Source organism: Pistacia vera, unplaced genomic scaffold (assembly GCF_008641045.1).
Source record: "Pistacia vera cultivar Batoury unplaced genomic scaffold, PisVer_v2 Contig214, whole genome shotgun sequence".
Lineage (NCBI taxonomy): Eukaryota > Viridiplantae > Streptophyta > Magnoliopsida > Sapindales > Anacardiaceae > Pistacia > Pistacia vera.
This window is the reverse complement of record NW_022196018.1, coordinates 345,269-359,369: the sequence shown is the minus strand read 5'-3', so window position 1 is coordinate 359,369 and position 14,101 is coordinate 345,269. Positions and strand designations below refer to the sequence as shown.

At 37.5% G+C, this 14,101-nt stretch overlaps 1 protein-coding gene across 1 annotated transcript; it reads right to left on the bottom strand.

The window, feature by feature from the left end:
• Positions 1-2,706: 2,706 nt before the first annotated feature.
• On the bottom strand, positions 2,707-3,093 carry LOC116129788 (uncharacterized mitochondrial protein AtMg00810-like). The gene has a single exon (XM_031415522.1). It carries the CDS (start codon positions 3,091-3,093, stop codon positions 2,707-2,709), a length of 387 nt encoding a protein of 128 aa, XP_031271382.1.
• Between the last annotated feature and the right edge of the window lie 11,008 nt (positions 3,094-14,101).

Below are 14,101 nucleotides of genomic sequence, written 5' to 3'. Positions count from 1 at the left end.
AAACACTATCAACATCAACATAAAGTTTGTAAATTATAATTAAAAACTGTAAACAAAAAGTATAAAACTTGTTTCATGCAATTATATAAGTTGTATATTGCCAAAGCTCTCTAAACATAATCGCATGATCACACAGTTTTGGTCGTCTGCAGTTGCAGCAAAATTTTCATCAACCTGTACTAGAGCTATCTACTTAAACATTAGTAATGAAAGCATTTGTTCTTTTTGGGTTAGAGGTGAGGAAAAAAAAAAAAAAAAAAAAAAAAATCAAATGATTCCCGTGCCACCAATAATAAGGAGAACCTTTTTGGTTAATCTAGAAAAAAAATGAAAAGGATAAGGACTCAATATTTCATTAACATCTATGACCCTCTTCCCATCTCTCTCTATATATAAATGTTAACGTCTCAGTACACTCTTAAATATCTATACTTCCCACTTTTAGAATCAATTAATTAAACTGAAAAACATCCCTATGAACACAAAGGGCGTAGCCTGCAGGAGGACCTTCGATGAAGATCAGTTGCAAGGTATGTTTAAGTGGTTTGATAAAGATAATAACGGCATCCTTACCAGGCAAGAACTTAATGAGGCCTTTAGCAAACTTGGCTCAAAGTTCCCTGCTTGGCGAGCTTGGCGAGCTCTACTCCATGCCGATACAAACGGAGATGGATGCATAAGCGTAAGCGAGCAGGAGCTCAACGAGCTGGTCAAGTATGCTTTGAAACGTGGTTATAAACTCAAATAGACACATTAGATCTTAACCTTTTGCAATTACAGGAACTAGCTTGGTAACTGGGGTCTACCCTATTAGGAGGGAGGGAGGAGTTTTACGGTCTTTGAACTCCTCTTTTGTTTTTAGCTTTTTAGGTGGGTGCATTTCTAGTTGTTTTGCAATCTATTTAGTATGTGATGTAGAAACTCAGAGAACGTGAGAGCTTGTTTTCCGAATATAAAGCTGTAAATTAAAAGTATGTAGCAATTGAATCTCTTAATCTTGTAATTAACTAACCACGCATATCACACTTTAATAAAAATTGCTGATTTGATTCTTTTGTCTATGCTTTTTAAATTTGATTCCATGGTTTACTATGCTTAATTATCTACCAAACATGGCGTTGGATAAGTTATGTACATATATTTATTATTCTTGTATGATAATTTTGAAGTGTTGCAGTTTTTCCATATGTGTAGAAGGATTTCCGAAATGCTAGAGGGAGTAATATAGCACAAATTATGAAAATCCATTGACTCAATCAATCAAACTTGAAGCAAAACAGTATGCAGGAAGATCGATTAACGAACTACACAGAGATAAATGATCACTTAAAAATGTTGTGGAGTGTTACTTTATGTAAGTTTCTTCAGTGTTTCCGGGAGGAGATTACTATTATGTCTTTTGTGGAAAAATCAGTTGGAATATTTTTCCTTTCATTTATCTGGAATATTTAGGAGTAGTTGTTTATCTGGTTAGAACATATCGTTTCGCCTCAAGTATCAAGAATACAGTAAGGTATATTACTACCTCCACCTTATCCAAATTGATTCTGTTGGTCCAGTTGGGATGAGGCCCAAAACCCACCATATAATTTTAAGGGAATTGATAAGACAGTAAGAGAATCGCTCGTGATACACATATATAACCCAAGTTTATCCACAAATCAGCTGAACTAACTATATATAATTTAATTACCAATAGATGAAGTTGGAAAATAAATAATTACTCAATTATATATCAATCAGAGGTAAATCACCAAATTTAATTTGGTTGGAGACTTAATAAGCTATCATTGCCATAATTGTAAACGTATTATGAATGTTGGTTATATTTCAACACATATGAATTGTTCAATATTTAATTATTGAATATACCATGAATAAGTTAGAAACGGAAATTGAAGGCTGGTTTCCTGTATGTTACCAGTCGTGTATTGCATTATATTTATAGAAGTAATACATGTATTTGAATTTACAAAGTGGTTACTGAGAAGATAAGAATACAACTATAATATATCTGAATAATAGCTTGTTATGATGCTGCAGTATCAGCTTCCATGATCTTCTCAGAATTCAAATACTGCTGATCAGTTATAACTGTAGAATCCTCTATAACTAATATATCTTAACTGATGGAAAGATCACGAATCATCAGTTTGTCTCGAAGTAATCTAAACCGCGAGGAAGTAAGGCCTTTAGTGAATATGTCTGATGGTTGTTCAGCTGTTGAGATGTATTTAGCTTGAATGTCTCGATTGAAAATCTTCTCACGGATAAAGTGGTAGTCCACTTCAATATGCTTTGTTCGGGCATGAAAAACAGGGTTGGATGATAGAGCTAAAGCACTGATGTTATCAATCCAAATGCAAGAGGCAGTGTGCAGAGGTATATGGAGTTCTTTAAGTAGCATCCTGAGCCAATAGAGCTCAGCCGCTGTGTGTGCCATTGACCAATACTCAGCCTATGTGCTAGATCTGGAAACAACGGATTGCTTCTTGGCTGTCCAAGAAATTAGGCAAGGACCAAGGTAAATGCAATAACCCGAGGTGGACTTTCTGTCATCGGGACTGCTTCCCCAGTCTGAATCACAAAAAGCATAAGGTTTAAAGAGCCTTTGCTGAATTGAAGACCAAAATGAAGTGTCCCTTTGAGATATCTGAGGACTCACTTGGCAGCTGTGAGATGGGTAGTTCTTGGACAATGAAGGAACTAGCATAGCTGGTTGACACTATAGGAGAGGCCTGGCATTGTAAGTGTCAAGTATTGGAGAGCTCCCACCATTGTTCTATATTCGGTAGGATCAGGGAGAGGGTCACCCGAGAGCTTTGAAAGCTTGCTGCCTGAGGTACAGGGTGTAGAGGCTGGTTTAGCACCTTCCATCTTCAATTTGTAGAGTAAATCAGGTGCATATTTCCTTTGATTTAAATGAAGACCTGCAGATGTAGGAGTGACCTGTATGCCTAAAAAATATGACAAGGGACCAAGATCTTTAACAGCAAATTCAGTTTTGAGATTAAGAATAAGATGCTTAATGGTAGATGATGCATTGCTAGTGATAATGATGTCATCAACATATATGAGCACAAAAACACACATGCTATCTGTATGAAAAGTGAAAAGGGAAGTGTCAACTGTAGAGGTAGTAAAACCGAGCTCCAATAGGACCTAAGAGAGCCGCAAGAACCAAGCTCTAGGAGCTTGTTTGAGGCCATATATGATTTGTGAAGACAACAGACATGATCAGGCAGCTTAGGATCTTCAAAGCCTCTAGGTTGCTCCATGTAGACCTCTTCCTCAAGAAAACCATGGAGAAAAGCATTAGAATATCAAGCTGTCTAATGCACCAGTTGTAGTGAACAACCAAAGCTAAAACCATTCTAATTGTAGCAAGTTTAATAATAGGGCTAAACGTTTCATTGAAGTCCAGACCATTAACTTGATCAAACCCTTTGGCAACTAACCGTGCCTTGTACCTGTCAAGAGTGCCATCAGATTTCTGTTTAACTTTGAATACCCATTTATTCCGCACAACCTTTTGATGAGTGGGTTGGGGACAAAGGGTCCAAGTATTGTTTGTTAAAAGTGCACTATACTCAGCTTGTATAGCACTTAGCCAATTAGGATCCCTCACTGCTTGGTGATAAGTCCGGGGTTCAATAGGTAAGGAGGATGTAAAGAGGGCTTTGAGAGGGTGTTTGGTGGAATGATAGAGGTGATATTCTGGGAATTGCTTAGGTTTTAGGGAATGGGTTTGAGATCTGGTTATAATTCTAGATGAAGTGGGATCTGTGGATGGAGGGAGGGGCTGTGTATCTGTGTTAAATGAAGAGGGTGGGGGAGAGGTTGGTGGTGAAGAGGCAAGAGTGGATAAGGGACTATTGGCAGGAAAGGAATTGGCTGAAGTGAAAGTGTCATCTGAGGGAGAGACATGAGTGGGGAGGGGGCTGTTATCAGGTTGTGGAGTTGAATATGGAATAGGCAAATTGACTGAGGTTGGAGTGTTTTCTAGAGAAGAGGTAATAGGTAAGGTGATAGGAGCAGGTTGTGAGATTGGATCAGTTATAATTGCAGGAAAAAAAATAGGATTAATAGGAAGATTACCTGATGATGATGAAGATGTGAACACAGGAGACCACTCCTGCAAGGTTGGAGATCCAGCAGCTTTATCCTATGTGATCTGAGCAGGAAAACTTATTTCATCAAAAACCACATGTCTGGAGATGTACACATGTTTAGTTTGAATATCCATACATCTATACCCCTTTTGATTTGTACTATAACCAAGGAACACACACCGTTTGCTTCTAAAGGCTAACTTATGGGAATTATAAAATCTGAGTAATGGAAAACACAGGCAGCCAAAGGTCTTGAGGAGTGAATAATCTGGTTCCTTGTTAAGAAGGGTGAAGTAGGGAGATTTGTTGGCCAAAACAGGAATAGGAAGTCTATTTATGAGATAGGTAGTAGTAAGAAAGGTATCAACCCAATAGGTTGAGGAAAGATGGGATTGAGCTAAGAGGGTTAAGCCAGTTTCTCTGATATGTCTGTGTTTCCTTTCTGAAATTCCATTTTGTTCTGAGGTGTAGAGGCATGTAAGTTTATGCAAAATCCCATTGGTTGAGAGATAAGATTGGAAGGCAGTGGACAAGTATTCACCTCCATTATCAGTGTGGAGTTGTTTAATAGTCGTAGAGAATTGCTTTTCAGCTAGGCATTTAAATCGAATGAAACAACTAAACACTTCAGATTTCTACCTTAATGAAAACAACCAAGTGAATCTTGAAAAATCATCAATAAATATAACATAAAACTTACAACCACCAACAGAAATGATAGGAGAAGTCCAGACATCCGAATGGATTAACTCAAGAGGAGTAATAGACCTATTATTAGACTCAGAGAAGGGAAGCTTATGACTCTTAGCAACTTGACATGACTCACATAAATGCCTAGATTTTATTGGACCAGAAACAGATAAAACAGAACTCTTGATTAATTTAGAAACAACAGACTCTGATGGATGACCCAATCGAGAATGCCAGACTTGAAGAGGAGCCGTGACGCCTAATAGAGCTGTGAATGATGAAAGTAGAGCAGCTTTAGGAGTTGACTTATTGAGTTTTAACTGCTGCAGGTACATGGGATAAAGGTCACCTTTACTCGGTCCTTGGAGGAGTGTTTCCCTGGTCTGCATGTCCTTCACCAAAAAATGAGTGGCAGTTAGAAGAAAGTAGTAGTTATTGTCATGACAGAATTTCTGAATTGATAAAAGATTAGATGAGGCATTAAGACAATGAAGTATATCAGATAGAAAAAATTTTGTTTTGGAGTTGGAAAGAAAGCAAGAACTAGTGGTAGTGACGTTTGAACCTCCTCCATTGCCTACTGTGACTGTATCATTCCCATGATATGGTTGCTGATTCAGTGGTAGGTTCTCAAGCTCTGAAGTAATGTGATTGTTAGCACTGCTGTCAAGGTACCATGGCTGTTCTGGCTCCTAGACAGTATGAGTGTGAGCTGCCATAGCAGCCAGTTGTGCTGGAGGATGCGTACCTTGGTAGTTGAAGTCCATTTGATAGCAACAGTCAAGTGCCTGGTGATTGGATTTACCACATATTTGATAGGGAGGGAATTTGCTTGAAAAACTAGATGTGTTGGAGGTGTTTGAGGGTGGTGTTTTATGTGTATGAGAGGAAGGATTTGGAGAGGTGTTTGGAGTGATATTTGGTCGAGTGAACTGCTGGTTTTTTTGAGGTAGGAATTTTGGTTTTCTGCCATGATGTGGTTTATGTTTATTGGTGAAGAAAGCCATTTGAGTACCTGCAGATGGTAAATTCTGATTTTGTGCCTCGAGAAGTTGCTCAAAGTTGAGTAACTCAGTTTGGAAGTCATCAAAGGAGATGGAATGATCACGGGTGGCAAAATTGAGAGTAGTGATGAAAGGGGTAAATATGGGGTTAAGTCCTCCAACAACATATGAAATCAGATCATCATTCTCAATAGGCTTACCAGCGGTAGATAGTTGATTAGCCCAATTTTTTGCTGTAAGCAAGTAATCAGAACAGTTCTTAGTACCTTGTTGAAGAGTTTGGAGTTGTCTTTTGAGGTGAGAAATTCTGGAGTGAGACTGAGAAGTAAATCTTTTCGACAATGTATTCCAAACTTGTTTGGAAGTAGTGAGGCCATAAACGGTGGACAAAACCTTCTTACTAAGGGTAACATTTAACCATGCCAGGATGAATTGATCCTTCTTCTACCACACCAGGTAGGCAGGGTTGATATCAAAGGTGACTTTGCCATCTGAATCAATGAGGTACTGAGGAGGACACACCTCTAAGCCATCAACAATGCTGAGGAGGTCGTGACTTCTTAGAACTAGAATAAACTGAGTAGTCCAGTTCAGATAGTTGGTCCCTCAAGTTTAATAGAGACCAAAGAGTGATATTAGGAATGATAAAAGAGGGATTATTGGAAGCTGAGGCCATAATGGATTGAAGGGAGAAAAGCGTGAGCTAATGACAGCTCTGATACCAAGTCAGAAACGAAAATTGAAGGCGGATTTCTGTGAATCAAAATGTCAGATGGCAAAGAATCAAGGGTCTGCTTGATATTCTACCAAAGTGATGTCGTTTTAAGTGTCACTTAAATGTGTAAGAATTTGCTCCAGCTCACCATCTCTTACTTTACCAAAATCGTAGCAGCTCTGTAGCTTTCTCTTTTAAGGGTTTCACACTTAGTAATTCATTCATTCAATTAGTAGAGATTGAAAAGCTTACTCTTTAGATTTTCTATTTTTCTTTCAACAAGTTCTCTCGAATTTGCAAAGTTCACTTGGTATCAGAGCCAACGACTAGCGTCAATGGCAAAGACTTCAAATACAAACCACTCCGGCACCAGCTCTGAAAGAATGACTCACTCCTCCAGTTCTGTTTGCTCAGCCTTTTCAACGAATCTTCAAGTTGTCACTCCAAAATTGACTAGAGACAACTATAGAGATAACTACAGCTTCTGGAAGTCGCAAATCCTTTCAGTGGTGGGAGCTCACGAACTTGAAGATCATATGACAGGTTTGATTCCATGTCCTGCACCTTTAATTGCTTTAGATCATGAAGAATCGAGTGAATTAGGTGAAATTAGGTCAAAGGAAAAAGTTAATCTTAATTACATTTCTTGGAAACGAACTGATAAGTTCTTAGTAACCTGGTTGTTAGCATCCATTTCTGAGTGTATGTTTGGAGTTATCTCAAAGTTTCAATCATCTACTGCAATTTGGTTAACTCTTGAAAGTGAATTTATAAATGATTCTAAATCCAGAGCTCTTTACTTAAAAACATTACTTCAAAATACTCATAAAGGAAATCTGAGTAGCTGAGAGTCTCTCTGCAAGTGGCCAAGTCATTTCTGATGAAGACTTACTAGGATTTATTTTGGATGGCCTTGGTCCTGAATTTGATGCAGTAATTGTAAATCTCACATCACGGATAGAGTTTAAGTTTGATTCAGTCACTTTGCAAGAAGCACAATACCTGTTGTAGAAGTATGAAATGAGAATTGAAAGATTCAATTCAGCTGATTTCTTGAATAATTCAGTTAATAGCTCTATAAATGTAGCTGTAATTAGCACTCTAGGATCCCACTTTGTTCAGAGCAATGCTTTACCAACATCAGTATCCTCATCATCTATTCCTCTACATCAACTCACACTAAACTCAAATACTTTTCCCTCTAATACTCAACTTGTCTCAAATGTTCCCAATCATCTCATGCATCCTCAGTATCCCTCACACATTGGAATTCACTTTCCCATCAGTTCCATGCCTCAGTAAATATTGGGCAGTATGGAGTGCCTTATCCACATTTCAGACCATTTGGTTTCTCTTCTTATGGACGAGGGAGAGGAAGAGGAAATCCAAAAGGAAAACCTATTTGCCATGTGTGCAATGAGATTGGACACACTGCAGTGCAGTGTTACCACAGATATAATTCTCACTATAATGATTCCCCTCCACCTTTTGGTAGCAAAGTTCATGGAGGTTATCCAGGTGGCACTGGTCCTAATGTTGGTGGACATCAAAAGTATGAAACTAATGCTGGTGGTTATCAACAACAATAGCAATCAGTACCAAACTTTAACCATACACCCTCAACTTTCACAATTCCTAGTCAACAAACATCAGCCTCAAGTCCTAGTCAAGCTTATTTTGTTGCTTCTCATCCTCTACCTAGTTTAAACCCTAGTTTTTCTTCAACCTCCATTCAAGATCCAACTTGGTATATGGATTCTGGTGATACTGATAATGTCACTGCTGATCTGAACCAATTGAGTGTAAGCAGAAACTATGATGGAACTGAATAGCTTCAGGTAAGCAATGGTGAGTTGCTAAATATCTCTCATGTTGGTTTTTCCCTTTTGCCTAGTACATTGCAATCCAAGTCTTTATATCTGAAAAATGTTTTGTGTTCCTCGTATAACTAAAAATTTGCTTACTATCTTTAAATTTACTAAGGATAATAATGTTGTTGAATTTTCTGCTCATTGCTGTGTGGTTAAGGACAAGGTTACTAATCAAGTGCTACTGCAGGGAGATCTTAAGGCTGGATTGTATCAGTTGAACCTATCCCCTGTCTCTGTTTTCCCTCCACAAATTTCTTCGGTTAATGTCTCTTTAGCTTGTCTTAAGTCTCCTGCTCAGTTGTGTTCTAATAATCCCATTAAGTCCACCAATTCCTTAAACAATTCTGATCATTTTAGGACTCTTAATGAAACTCAAAATAACATTGCTAGTGGTGATTGTAATATAGTTCTAACAAGTTCTGTTCAATCCAAGTCTAAGTCATTTACTGAAAATGTTGCTAAGTCAAGTAGTGTTGAACCTATTAGCAATAATTGTAACTCTTCTTTCATCAATAAAGCTGAAGATTTATTTGCTACTGTTACTGCTTTCAATTCTGATTTTACACATCCTGTTACTAACTCTGATCATATGCATTCCAGTGATATTTCTGCTCACTTGTCTACTAATATCTTTCCTACTGCCTTTAATCCTGATCACATGTATTCTAATTCTGATTATATGCATACTATGGATTCTAATTCTGGTCATATGAATTCTGCTAATTTATCTACTAATACTTTTCCTGCTGTATTACATTCTGCTCATATGAATTCTAATCCTGATCATTTACGTGGTAATAATTTGTATGATATTTTGAATGATCATATGTCACAACCTGTAGTCCTTGTGTCTCAAACTCGTAAAACCAATGGCACTATTGCTTTAGATTGGCACAAAAGGTTAGGACATCCTCACAATGAAGTGTTCCACAAAATTATGGCTCATATACCTAAGGTGTCATCCTCGTTACCCAAAACTGGTTCACTTCCTTTTTGTGATGCCTGTCACCTAGGAAAGATGCATAGGAATAACTTTCCTATTTCTCAGTCCAGGGCTGCTTCACCCTTAGAACTGGTTCACAGTGATGTTTGGGGACCAGCTCCTATTGTGTCATTTGAAGGGTTTAGATACTATGTTCAGTTGATTGATGACTTCAGTAGATTCACCTGGCTCTTTCCTTTAAGAACTAAAAGTGAAGTTAGGTCAGTTTTCATCAGGTTTCATCATTTAGTTGAACGACAATTTAACACAAAACTTAAGTGTTTACAGTCTGATCAAGGAGGAGAATATAGAGGACTTATTTCTTATCTTTCTAATTCTGGAATTCAATTTAGACACTCTCATGCCTATGTGCATTAGCAAAATGATAGCAGTGAGAGAAGCATAGACATGTTGTAGAAACAGGTTTGACTTTGCTTGCACATGCATCCATGTCTTTAGAATTTTGGTGGAATGCCTTTGATACAGCTGTTTTTCTAATTAATAGAATGCCCTCTTCTGTTTTAAAGTTTGCCTCACCCTATCAAGTCCTGTTTCACCGTTTACCTCTTTACTCTACATTGAAAGTTTTTGGGTGCACTTGTTATCCTTACTTAAGAGACTATCATCAGCATAAGTTTAATTTTCATTCTGAAAAGTGTGTTTTTCTAGGATATAGCTTAGTTCATAAAGGATTCAAGTGTTTGAGTCAAAATGGAAAAATATACATTACTCCAAATGTTAAGTTTAATGAATTAGAATTTCCTTTTGCCTCCCAGTTTAATCTGTCCACTTCTGCTCCTACACCTTTAGTTACACCTCAATCTATTAATTCTATAGCTAATTTTCCATTTGTGTCTGTCAAACACTCGTTTTCTTCTGATACAACTCACACTGAAGGATCCTGTCCTACTGCAGCCCCTTGTATTAGTCCTAGTCCCTGCTTAGCAATAGGCAAGACTAATTCAATTTCAGCTTTTGATTCACCAAATTTGACCTCTCCAAAAGCTGATACAGATTCTCCATCAAACACAATACATAACACATCTAATTCTCCTCCCACCTGTCCTTTGGTAGTTGATCTCACTGCAAAATCCAACTCCATTCCATGCCAACCTGGTTTTTCTTCAGGTTGTCCTCTAATTGTTGATCTCACTACCCAACCATAGATTATACTAACTACTCCAATTCATCCTACTGTCCTGAAGCTATTACAGGTTCATTGCAGTCCTCTTCTGCACTTAATGTTCCACAGGTTACTCAAAACATCCATCCCATGGTAACTAGAGCCAAATCCAACAATCCTCCCCCATCCAAAGCTGTTCTACTTACCTCTAGCTCATCTCTACCCATTATTCCTGAACCATGTACTGTTAAAAAAACATTGAGTTCTTTTGAGTGGCAAACAGCCATGCAAAATGAGTTCACTGCCTTACTTAAAAATAACACCTGGTCTTTAGTCTCTCTTATTGCTGATATGAATATAGTAGGAAATAAGTGGGTTTCTAGAACCAAATATAACTCAGATGGTTCTATCCAAAAATACAAAGCAAGTTTGGTTGCCAAGGGGTTTCAACAAACTCTCGGTCTTGACTCTTTGAAACCTTTAGCCCCATGATAAAACCTTTGACCATCAGAATTGTTCTTAACTTAGCCATAACTCATGGCTGGGATATTTAACAAATAGAAGTTAACAATGCGTTTCTAAATGGTACCTTAACAGAGATGTTTTTATGAAAAACATGAAGGTTTTGAGCATCCATAATTTCCTAGTTTTGTGTGCAAGTTGCAAAAGGCCTTGTATGGACTTAAACAAGCACCTAGGGCTTGGTTTGATAAGTTGAAGCAAGCTTTACTTGCTAAAGGTTTCAGCAACTCAGTATCAGATTCTAGCTTATTTGTTTCAAAGTTGGGTGATCATGTGACTTATATACTCATCTATGTTGATGATATCTTGATCACTAGTGGAAATAAGGAGTTTATTCACAAGTTGATTCAAGATCTTAATGATCAGTTCTCTCTCAAGCACCTTGGATCAGTTCATTACTTTCTTGGCATAAAGGCCACAAGAACCAATCAAGGAATTCATCTCAAACAAACCAATTATATTCTTGATATGTTGGTTAAAACCAGAATGGCAGATGCACATTCCTGTCCAACTCCTTTAGCTGTGGGGATTAAAATTTTTTCTGGAGATAGTGAACCCTTTAAAGATCCAACTCTGTATAGGAACACAGTGGGGGCTTTGCAATACCTTACTTTTACAAGACCAGACATTAGCTTCATTGTTAATAAGCTAAGTCAGTATTTGCAAGCTCCCACTGAGATTCAGTGGCAAGCCTGCAAGAGAGTGCTTCGATATCTTAAAGGCAGTCAAGATCATGGACTTCAATTCTGACCAACGGTATCAATGTGTGTTGAGTGTTATGCTGATGCAGATTGGGGCAGTAACCTTGATGATAGAAGATCAACTAGTGGTTTTTGTGTATTCCTGGGTCCCAAACTGATTCAGAGGAGTTCCCGGAAGCAAAACTTGTGGCTTTGTCTTCTACAGAGGCTGAATATAGAGCATTAGCTCATACAGCAACAGAAGTATCCTGGTTAAAGAGTATCTTCTCTGAATTGGGTATTAACTTCCCTCAAGCACCTGTTATTTGGTGTGATAACCTTAGTGCAGGAGCCTTGGCTGCCAACCCTGTTTTTCATGCTCGAACCAAGCACATCGAGATTGATGCTCACTATATAAGAGACCAAGTCTTGGCTAAACAACTTTTGGTTCAATATGTACCTATAAAACTACAGATAGCAGATGTCTTGACCAAAACACTTTCAACTGCTCAGTTTCAAGAGCTAAAAGAGAAACTTGATGTTATTCCTGTCTCCTGCCCTAACTAATTGCTTCCTGGATTGTATTTGTGTTACTGCAATATCTTAAATGACTCAATTTATGTGGACACTTCTGTTGATTGCTGATTGAGCTACATTTCTTCTAGTATCTAAGTGTTTTGCAATGAGAATGCAATCTGTTATGGGAATGCATTGTAGTTGAAATCTGTGTGTTTTGCTATGTGATTTGCAGTTGAATTCTCTGTTGTTGTTGTGGGAATGCAATCCGGATTTTAGTGTTTGCAGTGGAATGCAATCCGGATTTTAGTGTTTGCAGTGGAATGCAATTTGCTGTGGGAATGCATTGCAGTTGAAATTTGCATGTTTTGCTGTGTGATTTGCAGTTGAATTCTGTGTTGTTGTTGTGGGAATGCAATCTGGATTTTCTGGAAATTTGGATTTTCTGGAAATTTGTGTAGTTGAATTCTGTGTAGTTGTTGTGGGAATGTAATCTGAATTTTTTGGAAATCTGGATTTTCTGGAAATTTGTATAGTTGAATTCTGTGTAGTTGTTGAGGGAATGAAATCTGGATTTTTTTCTTCTGAAAATCTGGATTTTATGTTGAAGTTGAAATTTGTGTATTTGTTGTGAGAATGCAATCTGGATTTTCTGGAATTCATGTGTGGTTTGCAGTTGAATTCTGTGTAGTTGATGAGGGAATAAAATCTGGCTGTTGTGAGTTTGGCAGCTGGATTTTGTGAGTGATTTGCAGCTGATATTTGTGACTGAGTTTCGCAGCTGGAATTTCTGTTACTGAATGAAGAACTGATGAGATTATTTTTGCTGAAGAACTGATGAGGTTACTGAATGCAGAACTGATGAGGTCCGTGTAGTTTGCTGCATAAATAAAGATTATCTTGCTGCAATATTGAATGAAGACTGATGAGTTGGTTTAGTTTGACTAATGAGGTTTGTGTAGTTTGCTGCATAAATGAGGATTATCTTGCTGCAATAATGAATGAAGACTGGTGAGTTGATTTAGTTTGACTAATGAGGTCTGTGTAGTTTGCTGCATAAATGAAGATTATTTTGCTGCAATATTGAATGAAAACTGATGAGTTGGTTTAGTTTGAGTGGACATGTGAATCAAAAGGTCAGATGACAAGAACCAAGGATACGGTATGTTTGAAACTTAACCCAAGTTCAGTTTGAGTGGGCATGTGAATCAAAATGTCAGATGGCAAAGAATCAAGGGTCTGCTTGATCTTATACCAAAGTGACGTCGTTTTAAGTGTCACTTAAATGTGTAAGAATTTGCTCCAGCTCACCATCTCTTACTTTATCCAAATCGTAGCAGCTCTTTGTAGCAGCTCTATAGCTTTCTCTTTTAAGGGTTTCACACTTTGTAATTCATTCATTCAATTAGTAAAGATTGAAAAGCTTACTCTTTAGATTTTCTGTTTTTCTTTCAACAAGTTCTCTCGAATTTGCAAAGTTCACTGTTTCCTATATGTTACCAGTCGTGTATTGCATTATATTTATAGAAGTAATACATGTATTTGAATTTATAAAGTGGTTACTGAGAAGATAAGAATACAGCTATAATATATCTAAATAATGGCTTGTTATGATGCTGCATTATCAACTTCCATGATCTTCTCATGTTTAGAATTCAAATACTGCTGATAAGTTATAACTACAGAATCCTCTATAGCTGATATATCTCTAACAGAATATGCTGTTTTCTTAGAAGAGTTAGTTCATATTCCTGGAGCATGGATCCTGCATGGCAAGTTTTAAATAAACTCATAAAAACCATATGATATAATAACTTTCTAATTGGCATGTCCATGTTTGTTGTAGCACATAACAATTAAAGCAAAGTTAATAGCAAATTAAGAAG

Excerpts from the sequence above, each read along its gene's own strand:
- LOC116129788 (XM_031415522.1), bottom strand. The coding sequence starts at position 3,093 with ATGTGTGTTTTTGTGCTCATATATGTTGATGACATCATTATCACTAGC.